The sequence below is a fragment of the Protomyctophum bolini genome (assembly GCF_963924005.1).
Source record: "Protomyctophum bolini genome assembly, chromosome: 1".
Taxonomy (NCBI): domain Eukaryota; kingdom Metazoa; phylum Chordata; class Actinopteri; order Myctophiformes; family Myctophidae; genus Protomyctophum; species Protomyctophum bolini.
In genome coordinates, this window is record NC_137862.1 from 12,254,105 (window position 1) to 12,270,625 (window position 16,521).

The 16,521-nt window shown below is 46.6% G+C and overlaps 1 protein-coding gene across 2 annotated transcripts; it reads left to right on the forward strand.

The window, feature by feature from the left end:
* Positions 1-990: 990 nt before the first annotated feature.
* On the forward strand, positions 991-16,218 carry LOC308314133 (BTB/POZ domain-containing protein 1-like). Of its 2 annotated transcripts, none has more exons than XM_080761551.1 (8): positions 991-1,588; positions 3,381-3,537; positions 13,050-13,155; positions 13,253-13,450; positions 13,658-13,850; positions 14,130-14,217; positions 14,312-14,458; positions 15,261-16,218. In XM_080761551.1, exons 1-8 carry the CDS (start codon positions 1,155-1,157, stop codon positions 15,417-15,419), a joined length of 1,482 nt encoding a protein of 493 aa, XP_080617677.1. In that variant the 5' UTR covers positions 991-1,154; the 3' UTR covers positions 15,420-16,218. The 2 variants fall into 2 exon arrangements, with proteins under 2 accessions (XP_080617677.1, XP_080617678.1); XM_080761552.1 differs by having other exon boundaries at positions 13,721-13,850.
* The last annotated feature ends 303 nt before the right edge of the window (positions 16,219-16,521 follow it).

The following is a 16,521-nucleotide window of genomic DNA, read 5'->3' on the forward strand; positions in this document are numbered from 1 at the left end:
CCCAATATATCTACTGGTACACTTCTGCCAAATTTGTTGCTTTTATCATAAAATTAACGATAGGTTAGCTATGCCGCCTCACTATAGAAGCTTTGTGTTAACAGTAGGCTACACCCAAGAGTCTTGCACACATGGACATGGGGCTGATGGGGCTAGCTAGTGTTAAAGCCAAAGATCTACCATTTACTGTATAACACGCCAAGATTGGATTAGTTTGACCATTTTAGCCAAGAGAGATACCGGACTGGTATTAGGCTTTCAGGCTGACCTACAGTAGGCTACTCTGTTGCGACTGTGCTATACATTCACCCAACCATCAAGTTAAATGTTTCAAACATAAATGTGGAGGAAATAAATGTGTGCAAGACTCTGAGGTAAATTTGGCCCACTGTGAGCACATCATGCACATCTGTAGGCCTACAATAAATGTGGCACTGATCGTTTCAGCAGTTTGTTTAGCCTCAAACAGACAGACAGACAGACAAAATAACTAAACAAAAAACAGACAGGGGCAAAAACATAATCTTTACCCCCCCCCCCCGCCCACACATTTGAATTATTTTATTTGGTCCACACTTTAAAAGGAAAATGCATAAGGACACAAACAGTATGGGTACAGTTATGTTACACACACACACACACACACACACACACACACACACACACACACACACACACTTTATGTATCCATGTCATAAACAGATACAAGAATGCCTAGGCTAGTTCAAAGGACATTCCCTTTGTAAACCCAGCCTAAACACTGCCAGTGCAGTCAGATGAAATAAGAAAACAGACAAAGTGCAAACAAAGTGCATAATGATGAGTAATGACTGACTGAGGCGGAACATAACTACATAACGTTTTCCAACTTCAGGAGCTACCAGCAAGTGGCAGCAAAAGCTTAAAGTTAGAAGTAGAAGGGTTTAGAAGAAGAAGTCCGTCCACACAGGAAGGTGTAAGCTGCGGAAGTGCACGTCATTTCTGGAGTATAGACGAGAGCTCAGCTAGCAAGTAAACATCCAACAACAACACACGCACGACGGCCCTCACTCATGACGAAGCCTCCCGAAGGACCGTAAATATGCATCCATTTGCACCCATTTCTCAATTTTCTTTCGATACAGCCACAAGAGCCGAGTGAGTGGAAGTGTAGGATGGCGACAGGTGGCGGCGGCGGCCGAGTGGCGTCGAATCTCGAAGGACAACAACAAGCATCCAATTTGGCGCAGTCCGGAGCGGGTCGGAATGCTGCTGCTACGGCGCCCTGCAATCTGCCTCCTGCCCCGGCGTCCATTTCCCCTTCTCCGGCGCAGATGCAGGGCCTCCACCGGGAGCCCATGTACAACTGGCAGGCCACCAAGAGCTCCCTGAAGGAGCGCTTCGCCTTTCTGTTCAATAACGAACTCCTCAGTGACGTTAGGTTTATCGTGGGCAAAGCCAGACAGGCCCAGAGGATACCAGCCCACAAGTTCGTCCTGGCCGCTGGAAGCGCCGTGTTCGATGCCATGTTCAACGGGGGGATGGCGACCACCTCGGCTGAGATTGAACTGCCCGACGTGGAGCCGGCAGCTTTTCTTGCCTTGCTCAGGTTGGTATGATTTAATTAACCACTTACTAAAGACCATCTAAAACGGAGATCAGATGCAATTGACCTGAGTCTGAATAAATAAAGTTGATTGATTGTACTTGGTACGCTCTGTTTTACTCTACACACCAAAGCTCTTCGCCAAAATAACCGATTGATGGATGGATAGATTGATTGAGAGACAGTTTGCATGGACAGGCAACTACAGTAGCCTACAATCAAGGTCTGCTCATGTTTGTACTCAATCAATTCATCAACATATTTGGCAATTCTTGTCTTGAAAGTATTGTCTTGTGTTGAAAATGTACTATACAAATAAACTTACCTTGCAGTGAGTACCATGTATTAAAAACTGCAAATTGCTATACAGATTTGTGAGGTGTCTTTAAACAGCGGGGTGTGAGTATACTGCACACTGTGCAACGAGTTAATCGATGCACACAGGACATAATATTCATTATGCCCTCACAAATTATTGTAGATTTGGCATGCTATTACAAGACAGAAGAGCAGATTACTGGCATGACTGGGGCTCTCGAGTGTGTGTGGGCTGTGGGGATGACTGATTTGTCATTGCATGCAACTTGATGTACAACAGATCTGTACTGTGTGTAGTCTTCTAGCTCAGGCCAGGTGTAACTGTGTGTCATGATTAGTTGTCACAGAAATTATTGCGATAAACCATTTAATTAACATTAACATTAGAACATGTAAATTAAAGTCACAAGATTTCTGTTTGGCTTTTAGGCTCCGTAAACAAAGGTTGCACATAGCCGCAATTTGCAAGTTCCAAAACACTAGATTTTTAAATAATGGGATTAATCCAGAGTTGCAATACCCTTCATTGACAGGCCATTCATCCAAATCGAATTTCCGATCTGCTTGTATTAAACGACGTTAAACTCACCAACATTGTAGCTGCAGGGTAACCGTGAATGATACCCTCTTTCAATCTGCAAAGCGTTTGTTTCATAAAAATCAGTGATGAAGGCTGGATAGCCGAAACGTTTGTCCCTGCGTTTGTCCCTGCGACCCACTACCTTTATTTTGTTCGGGTAGCGCACCTATAGTCAGTGCGGTGGTCACATGAAAAGTATTTCATAAAAATCCACCATAGACATACTTTCTGTCAAGAGAATCTGTGCAGGTGAGGTGACCTGTTTTGAATTTGCACATAATGCAGGAAGCAGCAGCACGACCCGTTAATAAAAACGAGTGCTTCCAAACTACAACATTTAAAAGTATCACTGCAACTCTGCATGGAATTTCTTAGCAGAAAGTAGCTCATAACATATCTACGATGGATTTTTATGAAACAAACACTGCAGATTGAAAGATGATAATTCAAGCTTGCCCGACGGCTTCAATGTTAACGTTGTTTAATTCAAGCAGATCAGAAATTTCAATTTGATCAATGGGCTGTCAATGGAGTATTGCAACTCTAGATTCAACCCATTATTAAAAAATTCTAGTGATGTAAATTGCGGCTAGGTTGGACAAGTTGCAAGAGTTGGGATATATAACAAATAAATATACAAAGAAATGACTGACATTAATAACATTTTATTAAAACAATAATAGTGAAGCTCACAACGCACTGCTACACATCTGATATTTTTGCTATTGTTTGAAAATGTATCGACATTCTTCAATGTGGAAACGATTCACGATTATGACGATTTATTAAATAATTGTGCATGTCTCAAATATTTGCAATCAGGTGATGTCATTGTGACAGGCCTACCATCCACCCACACTTGTAAATGTGTTATCCATAATTTTTCCTTCGCTCCAGGTTTCTGTATTCTGACGAGATTCACATAGGTCCGGAGACTGTGATGACAACTCTGTACACGGCTAAGAAATATGCGGTACCTGCACTGGAGGGGCACTGTGTAGAATTCCTCACAAAACATCTCAGAGCTGACAATGCATTCATGCTTCTAACTCAGGTAAACGTCTTTCATACTGTACCTGTACTGTACCAGGGTTGGAAGATCTAATGTTTTCAGGCATGCAAGCTACTTGGCCGCTTTTTGGCCAGGCATGGGGGAAATCTGAGCTTTGTGAGCACAGCCCTTCATGGCTGGGGTGCTGTCAGTCATGGATTCGAGTTTAAACGTTGGAGGTTCAGTTTTGTTACGAAGTCCACAAACGACAGAAGAAAAAATCTTCTTGTTTCCTTTCAGTGGCAAAATAGTGATCAACTCATCTCGTGCACACATAATCAGTTTCAGTTCCTTGACCATTATTTTTCTCAGTTCAGTATTGGTCGGAAAAGACACATCATTTGAGGTTTGTCAGAAAGTATTACTAAATAAATGTCCCTATCTTTGCTATCACTGCACAGTTGCAATTGAGATGAATATATTTGACATCACTATTTTCTGTGTCCTGATATGGGTTTTAGAGTTCACATTCAAACGAACAAGCCAGGGTGTGATTGGATGTCAAACTGTACGAGATAGATCTCTTTGTCTGTGTACGGAATTTACCAAAACAGGGCTATAAAATCACCTATCTTGGGAGTGTGATCCCTCCGTAAGGCGTCCGATGGTCAGACATAAGTATATGGAAACCACTCGGCTGTTACTTTTCACTGTGCTATACAAAACCAAACAAACAGATGACGTGTCTTTTTACTTTTTATGCCTTTCACGCACTCACTCATACACAATATACACATACAGAATAAACCCTGATACTAAACTGGAGAAGGAAAATACAACGTGCCAGTCTGTGTAATATAAGCGCCTTGCTTTGGCCTAGTAAACTAGTCTATATTTCTGTTGTAGTTCAGTCGGTAGTTGCAGCAGGTAGCAGCAGCAGGTAATTTAACTGTAGGATACAGAACAGATTGATCATGATCACAGCATGCTATCGATCGTATGACTATTTATATGGGATATTTGGAAACAACGTTATATAGATATATATTTACTGTACGTACCAATTCCAGGTCTGATCTCCACCGGATACTTTTCCACACTAAGCAAAACAAGTTTGGCGCAGGCGCAGGAACCTTTACCGTGCACTTCCCAAACAGCCGTTAGATGGCAGTAACACTCCATGTATGATATTTATATATATATATATGTTATGATAATATGATTGCAACTCCACACCTCCTACTTGGACTGTGTTGTAAACGAACAGGCCACACATACTGTAGCTAATACGCACAAATACAAAAGTATTAAAAAGGTCCTAACTATTTAAAAATATAACTAGGCACACAAATAAACATTCAACACAGCCACTTGAAAGGTCTTGCAAACAAACAAAAAAGTGGCTACAAATAAAGAAAAACTTAAGCCTAATAGTGTGCTGGACTCACACAACAAACACAGCCATTAGTCTTTTGTTGTCTTTAGTCTTTAGTCAATCAACTTATTGTTGATCTTCTGACGGAATGAGGACTACCAGCCTCCGCACATCGCGATGAAGAATGGTCGTTTGCCACGACACCTCGTCCTTCTTCACCTGGGACCAGCTGATGGGCGCGCAAGGGCAAGTCTGCACCTTGACGTCCCTGACGATACCTCGACCATCTGGAATTGCTTCCACGACCCGGCCCAGCCGGAACCGGCCTCGCAGCGCATTCTGGTCCGCTATCCACACCACGTCGCCGACAGACACGTTCCGGGACGAAACATGCCATTTCTGCCTGACGAAGAGGTGAGGACCTGCCAGCTGACTCCATTTCTTCCAGAACTTATCCACTTCCAGTTGGACTGCTCGCAAACAACTGAAAGGATAAGCTGGGAAGTCGAAGCCTCGAGTATCTCCCTCTGGATCCACACGCCCCAACAGAAGCGAGTTGGGCGTAACGATGTCCACGGACTCCTCCTGGAGTTGAGTCCGGGCACCAATCGGTCTCTCATTAGAGAGGTTTGCAGCAAGGAAGAGAAGAGTCTGGAATTCGAACGCCGTCAGGTCTTCAGCCTCTCCCACACTGCTCAGTGCTCTCTTAATGATGCGGACAGCTGCCTCCGCTGCCCCGTTGCGGTGAGGTGAATCTGCTGGGCTGAACTTCCACTTCCAGTCGATCCCAGCCACCGCCGCTCTGTGTTGGACCATATCTTTGTCTATGGTCGCCAGGAATGTATAGAGGTCCACCAGTGCAGGTCTTGCCCCTACGAAGTTGGTCCCCGGGTCAGACCACAGCTTGCGTGGATGGCCTCTAAGAGCCGTGAACTGATGGAAGGTCTGGAGAAATCCCTCAGTGGACAGGTCAACAACCAAGTCCGCGTGAATGGCCCGCGAGGCCATGCAACAAAAAAAACCACACCCCAGACCTTCTTTTTTACACGATGTCTCACAGAGTCCCTCACGGTGTATGGCCCGAACAAATCCAATGCAGTGTATTCAAAAGGACGTGCTGGGTTTGTGCGCTCCACCGGGAGATCACCCATTACTTGAGAACTTAACTCAGCTCTCCTCTTCCGGCACTCCAAACACTGGTCGATCACCCGGCGTGCGACTCGTGGCCCCTGTACAATCCAAGCCTTCCTCCTTATCCGCAAGATTGTTCCAGCAACCCCCTCATGGTTGATGCGGTGTGCCTCCTCGGCCAGGAGGGTGCTAAGCCGCGTTCCATACGGAATCAGGGGAATGCCATCACTCGTGCTCGCGGTTTGGATGCGACCACGGCACATCCACAGGCCTGTAGCCTGGTCTCTCCCCACCACCAAGCGATTGAGGGTGCTTGTGGGGAATGATACACCTTCTTGGGCAGCAAGACATAAGTCCCTGAATGCCGCTTTGCGCTCCTTGCTCGACAGCACAGCCCCCCACCGTACATGATGGTTGGTCTTGTCGCGCAACATATGGAGGAATCTTCGCACAAAGCCCACAACGCCACAGAAGAACGACAGAGGGCGGTCTTTCGTCAAGTCCACTTGATCCACGAGCCCTTTGCCCCACAACTTCTGCAGCCCATCGACAGCTCCTACAGGCGCAGATCCCACATCCGTTCTGGGCGCAGACCCAGTGTCACCAACTGTTGACTCTCCGTCGCTGACTGGAGAAGCAACTTTGTCACTGCACTGTCGTTGTCGTGCTGCCTGCGCTCTGGTGGTGACTGCAGAGAACGCCTTCCGTTGTAGCGTCCTCACCTCTTCTCTTGATGCAGCAGCTACATCTGCAGCGGACTTTATAGGCCATTCACAGAGCGGTTTGGCTAGGAAAGCAGGACCGTTCTGCCACACAGAGTCCTCGCCCAGCTGCTCAGGAGAACACCCATCTCTTGTGACGAGGTCAGCTATGTTATCCTTCTCTGAGACCCACCACCAGTCAGTTACCGGGCCTGCCTTCTGGATCTCTCCCACCCGGTTAGCAAAGAATGATTGGAAACCATAACTGTCACGTTGTATGGCCCCTAACACCGTCTGGCTGTCAATCAGGTGGAACCATCGTTCAATCTCCAGACGGCTCTGCTTCTCCATGAACTGTCTTAGCCGAGAGGCGAAGACGGCCCCGCAGATCTCTGCCTTCACAGCGTCACCCTTTTGGTCTAGTGGAGCCAACTTGGCCTTTGACTCCACCAAACGCACCTTGGTCCCGTTCTCGGTTTCCCAGCGTAGGTACATCACAGCACCGTATGACTCCGAGCTCCCATCGGAGAATGTGATCCCCCAGGGTTTGCCCACCGGTCCGGGAGGCATGATACACCTGGGAAAAGTGACTAAACTCAAACGGGCATATTCCTTGAATAGGACGATTGCTTTACGTCGCAGCTCGTCAGGTAGCGGGGCATCCCATGTGTCCTTGACTAATTGTCCGGCCGCCTGAAACGCCTTCCTCACCAAGATGACACCCTTCATCGGCGTAGCGAGGCCGATGGGGTCATAAAGCCCTGCCACCTGACTGAGAAGCGTGCGGCGCGTGAGAGGGTCAGGTGTCTTTTCCTCCACTTCTCCTTCGACTAGGTCCTCCGCGACCCGCATTTTCGCCTTTCTTGGGGAGAAGTTGATTCCCATCATGATGAACAGTCTGTCCTCTGCAACATGGTACCCCACCCCCAAGGCCTTGTTGTCCTCTTCCCGCATCTGGTTGGGTAACAACAATGTCTCAGGCCTGGAAGGTCCTTCTGCTCCCCTCCCACTGTGGCCGGACCGTACCCAGGGCTTCAGATGGAAACCCCCGGCCGCCAGAATGGTTGTGACCCCCTCCAGAATCACCTCCAGTCTTTTGGGATCATTATGAGAGGCAAAAATGTCGTCCACATAAGAGTTCTCAATGATGATGCTCTTCTCCTCTGCTCGGTCGCTGAACTGGGGCAAGCAGGCTGTCTCGCGCATTGCCACCTGTGCAATGGCGCCCGACGGTCGGTCTCCCATGTTAACTCTCACCACGGCGTAGTCTCTGATCTCCTCCGCTGGTGAGTCTCTCCAGAGGAACCGGTGAAGGTGCACTTCCTGCTCCTCTAACCACACAGAGTTATACATCTTGGAGATGTCCCCAATGGCTGCGTGCAACCCTTCCCTGAACCGCAGCAGCACGGCACGTATCGAGTTCAATACGTCCGGACCCTTGAGCAGAATACTGTTCATACTCACTCCCTCGAACTCCTGACTGCTATTCCACACGATCCGTACTGGTGTGGAGGTGGAGTGTGGGTTGGGAGCTACAAGGTGGCTTATCCACCACACAGCTCCTTTCCATTCATCCATTTCAGCCTGCGACAGTAGAACAGCAGCTCCCCGGTCTAGCATGTCCTGCATTTGCCGTTTGTAAGCCTCTTTCCACACTGTGTCCTTTTCAAGGCGCTTTTCGGACCTCCTAAACGTGGCCTCAACTGCTCTGCGGTTGTTGGGAAGTGTGGATGGGTCCTCTTTCCAGGGATAGCTGGAATCCCAGTGTGGCTCCTTGCTGTGCGCGTCCTCCAGTCGGTAGGTTAAGCCGCTCTTTATGACCTCGAGCTCTCTCTCGTCGGCCAACGACATCTCCTTCCCTCCAGGCGCACATTTCCCACACCGGCAGCCGCCACACTTAGGATCACAGGCGGCCCCAATACTGTCCCACTCAAGCCATTTCAGAACCTCAGCGTTGGAGATAGCCATAGTCTGAGCAACTGCAGGGTCTTGTCCTGGACCACTACGGGGAACCTTGATCGCGATGGCCTCTGCTCTCATAGTCCAGGCGCAAAGAGTTTGGGTTAAGGTCGCTCTCTCGACCAACTCCGACAGCTCTGGATGGGCTCCACTCACACATTTTCCGAGAGGACCTTCCCAGAGAATCAAGTCCCCGTGTCTCCTCATCCGTTGAGGAGCTAGTCTACCCTCCCGCGCACTGATGAGCATTTCAACCCTGTCTGGGCGCCGCAGGTCGCCTGACTTCACATCACCCGGGAAAAATCTCTCCAGGCTCTCCGAGTCCACTGTGTAGCCGACCCGTGCGATCTCATCCAACCCATAACAAAACATGTCATGGTTACTCCACGTTCCTCTCTTCGTCCCCACCTTTAGGCCCACAGAGTACTTTTTCGTTTCAACTTTCGTTGTCATCCCACCCACTCCATGCACGAGAAGTGTGACGGGCTCTCCCTCGAGACCAAGTCTCTCGGCTGCTTGGTGCGTGACATAGTTTGTGTCAGATGCTAGATCTATTAACGCCCCCACCCAGTCCCCTCGCTTCGTTGTAACATCAAGCAACATGAAAAGAACTGGGCCGTCGTTTGACTTATCCTTGTCCACACACGCAGTAGTCTTGTTGGAAAAAGCCTTGCGTATGATTTCCAACTGCTCATCCGTCAGCTTCGCTGCAGCCAGTGCAGCCTCCTGCTGTTCCGTAGGGCCTCGAGCGTTCCTCTTCTGCACCGCCTTGGTGGTGCCTTCCTTCCCGCTCTTTGCTGCATAAGTGTCACTAGGCAATGGTGCTTTGTTGAGACAGAGCATGTAGTGATGGTCGCATGACGCCTCCCCCTTCTTACATTCCTCCTTTCTGCATAGAAAGTTCTGTTTGCAGGCTCCATCATGCTTAGGGCCCAAGCACTTAAAACACGCCTTTGTCTTCTTGGCATATTCTCTCTTTTCAGCCACGCTGGCCTTGCGGAAAGATCTGCACCTGTACAATTGCCCCGAGTGTCCTTCTTCCCCGCAGACCACACAGGAACCTTGCGATGAGCAGCTCTCTCCATGCGCCTTCCCCTCGCTCATCGATGCTTTGGTGTACGCTCGCTGCTCGTGCTGATTTCTTCCTGTTGACTTGCCGGGAGAAGGTACCGGCCCACCCGTCTTGGCAGGAACCGGTCGCTTGGGCTGTAGTTGCTCTCGCCGCACAAGAATAGTTTTCTGGCTGACCAGAAATGCTAAAAATCTGTCAAACCGGTTTAGTGCGTTGACCCCGTTCACTGGGTCACAACTGTGTGCAAGCCACCGGTCGAGCAAATAGTTTGGCAACTTGCTCTCCAATGTACGGACTACTAAAGGATTGTTAATAGCGCCTGCGCACCTCAAAGCAGTCAGGTCCAGTACAGCTCGTTCCACTTCGTGAATTAAGTGTAATGTCTCCTTTGGCTGGTTTTCTCGCACTACTGGCAGCTCCTGCAACTCCATTATAATGTCTTCCGTAATTTGCGAAACATCGCCATATCGGTCATCCAGTACATTGAAAATGTCCTGTGCAGTGTAACAATAGCCCAGCCTGAGTTCGTTGGTCAACGCGACAGCTATACTGTCCCGCAAGTGATACAGCAGCAGATCAGGGGACCCTGATGGGTCAGCCATTCCCTGCAGTCTGAGCCACTCCTCTCTCCAACGAAAATAGCCCCTTCTGTCGCCGCTGAACTTGGGAAGAGCCATCGGAGCAATGGCTAGCCTTGGCATTGCGGCAGCCACCGCAGCAGCCTGTTGAACTTGCGGTGGCGCTGCTGGTACTGCGCCCGGCAGAACCCCGTATCCTGGCGGAGCCGCGTAGACAGCCGGTGCAGAGGGTGCGGGTGGTCCAGGAGCCATGTTGACAGCCGATGCAGGTCGTCCAGTAGCCACGTTGACAGCCGGTGCAGAGGGTGCGGGTCGTCCAGTAGCCACGTTGACAGCTGGTGTAAGGCCAAAGCTAGGTGCTGGTGGCCCCAGCCGGACCCGTCGCCCAGGAGCTGGTGACCCTCCCATGCCGCCCCGTGCCTGGCCCTTTAATGTCCTCAGAACCTTCTTCACCTCACGGTCCAAGTCCTCAAGGGTTTCCCGCATTTCAGCACCATTAATTTTAGGAACATAGTAGGCCCACTTATCTACCACCCCACCAAGATCAGCGAGATCAGCACTCAGGACATCTTGCATCATGTCATAATGTCCCTGAGTTGCATCCTGTTCCTGGGTGGCACTAGCCAGGTCAGATTCTAGTCTATTTTTGACCTTTGCATACCTGGCTGCCACTGTGGAAATCCATAACGTGTCCCTGAGCTTCTGCATTATGCTATCATACCTCTGCTTGCTACTGTCAGCCTTCTGTTTCACACCATCCACCACATTATCATGGTCAGTGCCCCTGGCGTCAAGTGGAATGTCGTCTAGAATGGCTAAATAATCCTCTGTGACAACCCAGAGTGCCTCATGTAATGATACAAGCTTCAACTGTTCATTTGCCATTGCATCCTCTGTGAGCTCATCAAAACCCCTCTCAATTTTGTTCAAACCCTTGGTTAAATCCCTCTGAACGACAGAGCGTTGGCTCTTCACATCATCTAAAGACGCCATGACAACAGTTAGTGTGTATTCAGTACAATGCTTTGGTTTGCCTGTAATGCTTGCCACAAAATGTCACTACTCCTCAGTGGCACAAGAGTGACACCTTGTGGTCGTTTCGGCGCACAACACGCAGCGCCGTTGTTTACGTGCGTCTACTACGTGTCACACAAAATGGCGGCGATGACGTCACTCAAAACTGACCTTAGTGGGCGTCTCCTCCGTGGTAGTCAAGATGGCAGCCAGCAACAATGTTTTTAGCATTAGCAAGTGAGCTTAGCAATGTCTATAGTCTTAAGCACTGTCAGCAACAATGTTAGCTTGATTTGACTGCAATGTCTATAGCACTTCAGCAACAATGATAGCTCGATTTGACTTGCAATGTCTATTTAAGCACTTTCATCAACAACGTTAGCTTGAATGGACTTAGCAGTGCCTATTGTAAACTCCCATCATCATCATTTGCGCATCACCACAAAGACACGGTCGTTGGATGGTTGACAGCGTTTTTTACAGCCGCAACCACCAGGCACAATAATGCAGTCCTCCCGTGCGTCCTCTCCGTAGCGATGGTGCTCCTCCTCGTCTTTGTTGAGCAGGCCCTGCGTCACCCGGTCGTCCGTCCCGATCTCCTCCTTCCAGCGAGGTTAGCATCGGCTCCCGACGGACCAAATTCCAATGACGGTTTCAAGGCACCCTTTTCCCTGACAAAGAACGGAGCTAGTCCACCGTCCCCTTGGCGCACAGACTGGCTTTTATCACCGTACTTTACGGATGCAAAATAACAGCTGGTTATACAAGGTTACCGTATACCAGGTTGTTAAATTACTGTACGGAATTTACCAAAACAGGGCTATAAAATCACCTATCTTGGGAGTGTGATCCCTCCGTAAGGCGTCCGATGGTCAGACATAAGTATATGGAAACCACTCGGCTGTTACTTTTCACTGTGCTATACAAAACCAAACAAACAGATGACGTGTCTTTTTACTTTTTATGCCTTTCACGCACTCACTCATACACAATATACACATACAGAATAAACCCTGATACTAAACTGGAGAAGGAAAATACAACGTGCCAGTCTGTGTAATATAAGCGCCTTGCTTTGGCCTAGTAAACTAGTCTATATTTCTGTTGTAGTTCAGTCGGTAGTTGCAGCAGGTAGCAGCAGCAGGTAATTTAACTGTAGGATACAGAACAGATTGATCATGATCACAGCATGCTATCGATCGTATGACTATTTATATGGGATATTTGGAAACAACGTTATATAGATATATATTTACTGTACGTACCAATTCCAGGTCTGATCTCCACCGGATACTTTTCCACACTAAGCAAAACAAGTTTGGCGCAGGCGCAGGAACCTTTACCGTGCACTTCCCAAACAGCCGTTAGATGGCAGTAACACTCCATGTATGATATTTATATATATATATATGTTATGATAATATGATTGCAACTCCACAGTCTGGGTCTTCACATCACTCGACAATCTAAAAAAGAAAACGGTTGCTCTTTTAAACCTAGCTTTGTCCAGTCCACCATATTGAAACACAGTGGGCTACAACGAAACACAAAATATCTGATGGATAAAATAAATACAATTTCTCAAATTAGGTGTGCTGCTAAAGGGAGCAAGAACCCAAGGATTTAATCTGCTGAAATACTAAAAAACATTTTAAAGCAGACTGCTTTACAAAATCTAGCACAGTGAAAGTATTTGACTTGTTGTTCTAAAAATAAAAATAAAACCTTTTGTATCGTCACCACAGGCCCGGCTATTTGATGAACCTCAGCTTGCCAGCCTCTGCTTGGATACAATTGACAAAAGCACCGCTGATGCCATAAACGCAGAGGGCTTTACTGATATTGACCTAGGTATGTAAATGGCTATCACCAGATGTTTGTCTTGCTGAAAAAGTACTCCCAAGTTCTTAATCGGTCCACATTTTTGTTTGTCCGTTTGCATGTGCAGACACCTTGTGTGCGGTGCTGGAAAGAGACACCCTGGGCATTCGCGAGAACCGTCTGTTTGGGGCAGTGGTGCGCTGGGCAGATGCTGAATGTTACAGGCAACAGCTTCCCCTGACCTCAGAGAACAAACAGAAGGTTCTAGGAAAAGCACTCAAACTCATCCGCTTTCCACTCATGACTGTAGAGGAGTTTGCTGCAGGTAACATGTAAAACCCAAGTGAAAACCTTTTTTTTTTTTACACTTATTTTCTTTATTAAAATGTATAAATCTTGCCCTCGTAAATATCTACTTGTGTGGACATTCATTAAAGTATTCCTGTGCTGTGTTATTTTTCATGTGTCTGATTTGTCCAAAAGAAAAACTTCAAAGAAAACAATCAGTTTGACATTTTTTCTTGTGCAACAGGGCCTGCCCAGTCTGGAATATTGTTCGATCGGGAGGTGGTAAATCTGTTTTTACACTTTACAGTAAACCCCAAACCGCGCGTAGACTACAATGACCGACCTCGCTGCTGCCTCAGGGGAAAGGAATGCAGTATAAATAGGTTCCAGCAGGTTGAGAGTCGCTGGGGGTACAGTGGTACCAGTGACAGGATCAGGTGAGACTCATTGCCCTATCATGGTTAGCTCATTTTAATGCAGGGATCCCATCCAATGTACACTGTAAAATCCTCAGTGTTTATTTGAGAGTGTAGAAATGGACCCATAAGGGTCCATTTGATTCCATTTGTACACTCTCGGAGTTACAGACCTGTAAGAGTAAATTTGGATGCCTGGTGGTCCCCGGGCCTAACGTTGAGAGCCAGTGCTTTAATGTCATTGACTAATATGGCTAACATGCAATAGTGCTGACAATCTCTTCTACTTTGTCTCTGCAGATTCAATGTTAATAGAAGAATATCAATAGTGGGATTTGGCCTCTATGGTTCAATACATGGGCCCACTGACTATCAGGTCAACATACAGGTAAATTAAATGTCACTGTGTGTTAAAGATAAAAGATTCATATGCAAGTTTGTTTATCCATTCAGTAATTGTCCTTTTTCTCTTTTTTATGTAGATCATAGAGAGTGACAAAAGCCTAACACTTGGACAGAATGACACAGGCTTCAGTTGCGACGGCACAGCAAATACATTCAGAGTAATGTTTAAAGAACCTGTGGAGATCTTACCCAATGTCAGCTACACAGCTTGTGCCACTTTAAAGGTTAGTATTTGCTGTAGTGGGATCAATGAAGTGCCATGGATGAGGATGCATTTCATTCAGGCCCCACCACTACACTGCCCTGGGTGATTTCACTAATTGGCAAACATTCAGCAAGATAAAGGTTATTTATTTAACAACCTACTAGTGTTTGATTGTAGGGAGGACCTGTATAGACCTAAACTCCATGGCACCTAATTGAGCTCCAGTGATTTTGTATACTCTGAAATGCATGAATAGCAGTGGAGTTGTGCAGTACTAAGTTCTGACCAGACAACGACAAACTACCTCAAACCCCAACTTAACCACAAGCACGGAGCAGCGCATGTTCGCCAACCTTAATGCATGTTCTCCAACCTTAATGCATGTTCGCCAACCTTAATGCATGTTCTCCAACCTTAATGCATGTTCTCCAACCTTAATGCATGTTCGCCAACCTTAATGCATGTTCTCCAACCTTAATGCATGTTCGCCAACCTTAATCCGAGACCGGTAGCCAACCTTAACGCATGTTCGCCAACCTTAACCCGGTAGCCAACCTTAACGCATGTTCACCAATCTTAATCCGGTCGTTTTCCGCATGTCGGACTATTGGTGGGTCGGAAAAGCGTACGGACCCCCAGTGGGGGACATTAATGACGTGCATTTACTTGAGTACTGTTTCTGTACTTTTTATTTTTTGGATACTTGACTTTCACTCCACTACACTACAAACATTTGACTTTTGACTCCACTAGTATCTACCGTATATAGTATCTACACTTGTCCACCACTGACCAAGTGCAATGAATGCTCTTATACGCAGGGCCCCGACTCCCATTATGGCACCAAAGGGTTGAAGAAAGTGAGCCAGGAATCAGCAACGGGGACCAAGACAACATTTTTCTTCTTCAGCTCGCCTGGAAATAACAATGGTACTTCAGTGGAAGATGGGCAGATACCAGAGATCATATACTATACATAAGCCTGCCTAAACAAAATGGTGTCAGCCAGGTACACTGTACAGGACGACCTCAGACTGCTGGAAAGACTTGAGTACTGGAGAGACTGTGCCTCGTGTTCACTTGGAGTAAAGAGTGTGTGTGTGTGTGTGTGTGTGTGTGTGTGTGTGGGGGTGTGTGTGTGTGTGTGTGTATGTATCTGTGTGTGCGCATGTATTTGCGGGGCTGTAATCTGGCAATGCCTACATTTGAGGGAAATCAAATTTCTTTTGTTTAGAAAAGATCTTTTGAGGCACATTTAGTATGATCAAAATACTGATATTCTGTCAAGAGTCATGACCTAGTGCAAAAGTCTCAATATGTAAAACCATAGGCATCCACTCACTTTTGATCAATGTCATTTCATCCTATGTTTGCTAGTGTGATTACAGAAACTATAGAATCTCCATATTTTATTACGCACTACTATTTCATTTTATCAGCAGGTGTCTTCAAGTTTCATAACAATGAGAATCACTGTGTACCAGTGTGAGTTGCCAGTGGTAAATTACATGCTGTAATTTATCTTACTGTGTTGTTTGCTTAGCACTTATTAAGTACAAGAAAAACAACATAAAAAAAATGAATGCCTAATTAATAGTTTTCACATGTTATTTGCCAAAAAGAACAGATTTTCCAGCAAATAAAAAGAATGCATTGCATTTAAAATGTCATTTTCAGCCACTGTTGCACAACAAATAATTAGGCTAAAGTTGTTAGTGTATAGTTGGCTATATTTTTTTGTTTTTGCAATAAAAGGGGTATTTCAAAACACTTCTGTGTTCATTTTAACATCACGCATCAGGCTTTTGTGAGCATTATATACAGTATCTACACGGTATACCGTGTAGTTTATCGACCAGATGGGTTTATATAAACGTTAGCTATGGTCCATAGGGTTAGGAGTTCCTTCTAACGTTCCTTCCAAGGGCTAATAAAAGGCAAAATGACAAAATGTCTAAATATTGAATGAACTTTTTTTTAAACTTTTAATTATTTGCTTTTATTCATTTCAAATAGCGACAGAGAGAGCATGACATGCAAATCTACGAATGCAATGCATGGCATCTCGTTTCACCTGATACA

Bases quoted from the DNA above. Each gene is read 5' to 3' on its own strand.
- LOC308314133 (XM_080761551.1), top strand. From the start codon at position 1,155: ATGGCGACAGGTGGCGGCGGCGGCCGAGTGGCGTCGAATCTCGAAGGA. The intron at 13,851-14,129 runs GTGAGACTCATT...TTGTCTCTGCAG, and splicing joins GGTACCAGTGACAGGATCAG to ATTCAATGTTAATAGAAGAA. The intron at 14,459-15,260 runs GTTAGTATTTGC...TCTTATACGCAG, and splicing joins CAGCTTGTGCCACTTTAAAG to GGCCCCGACTCCCATTATGG.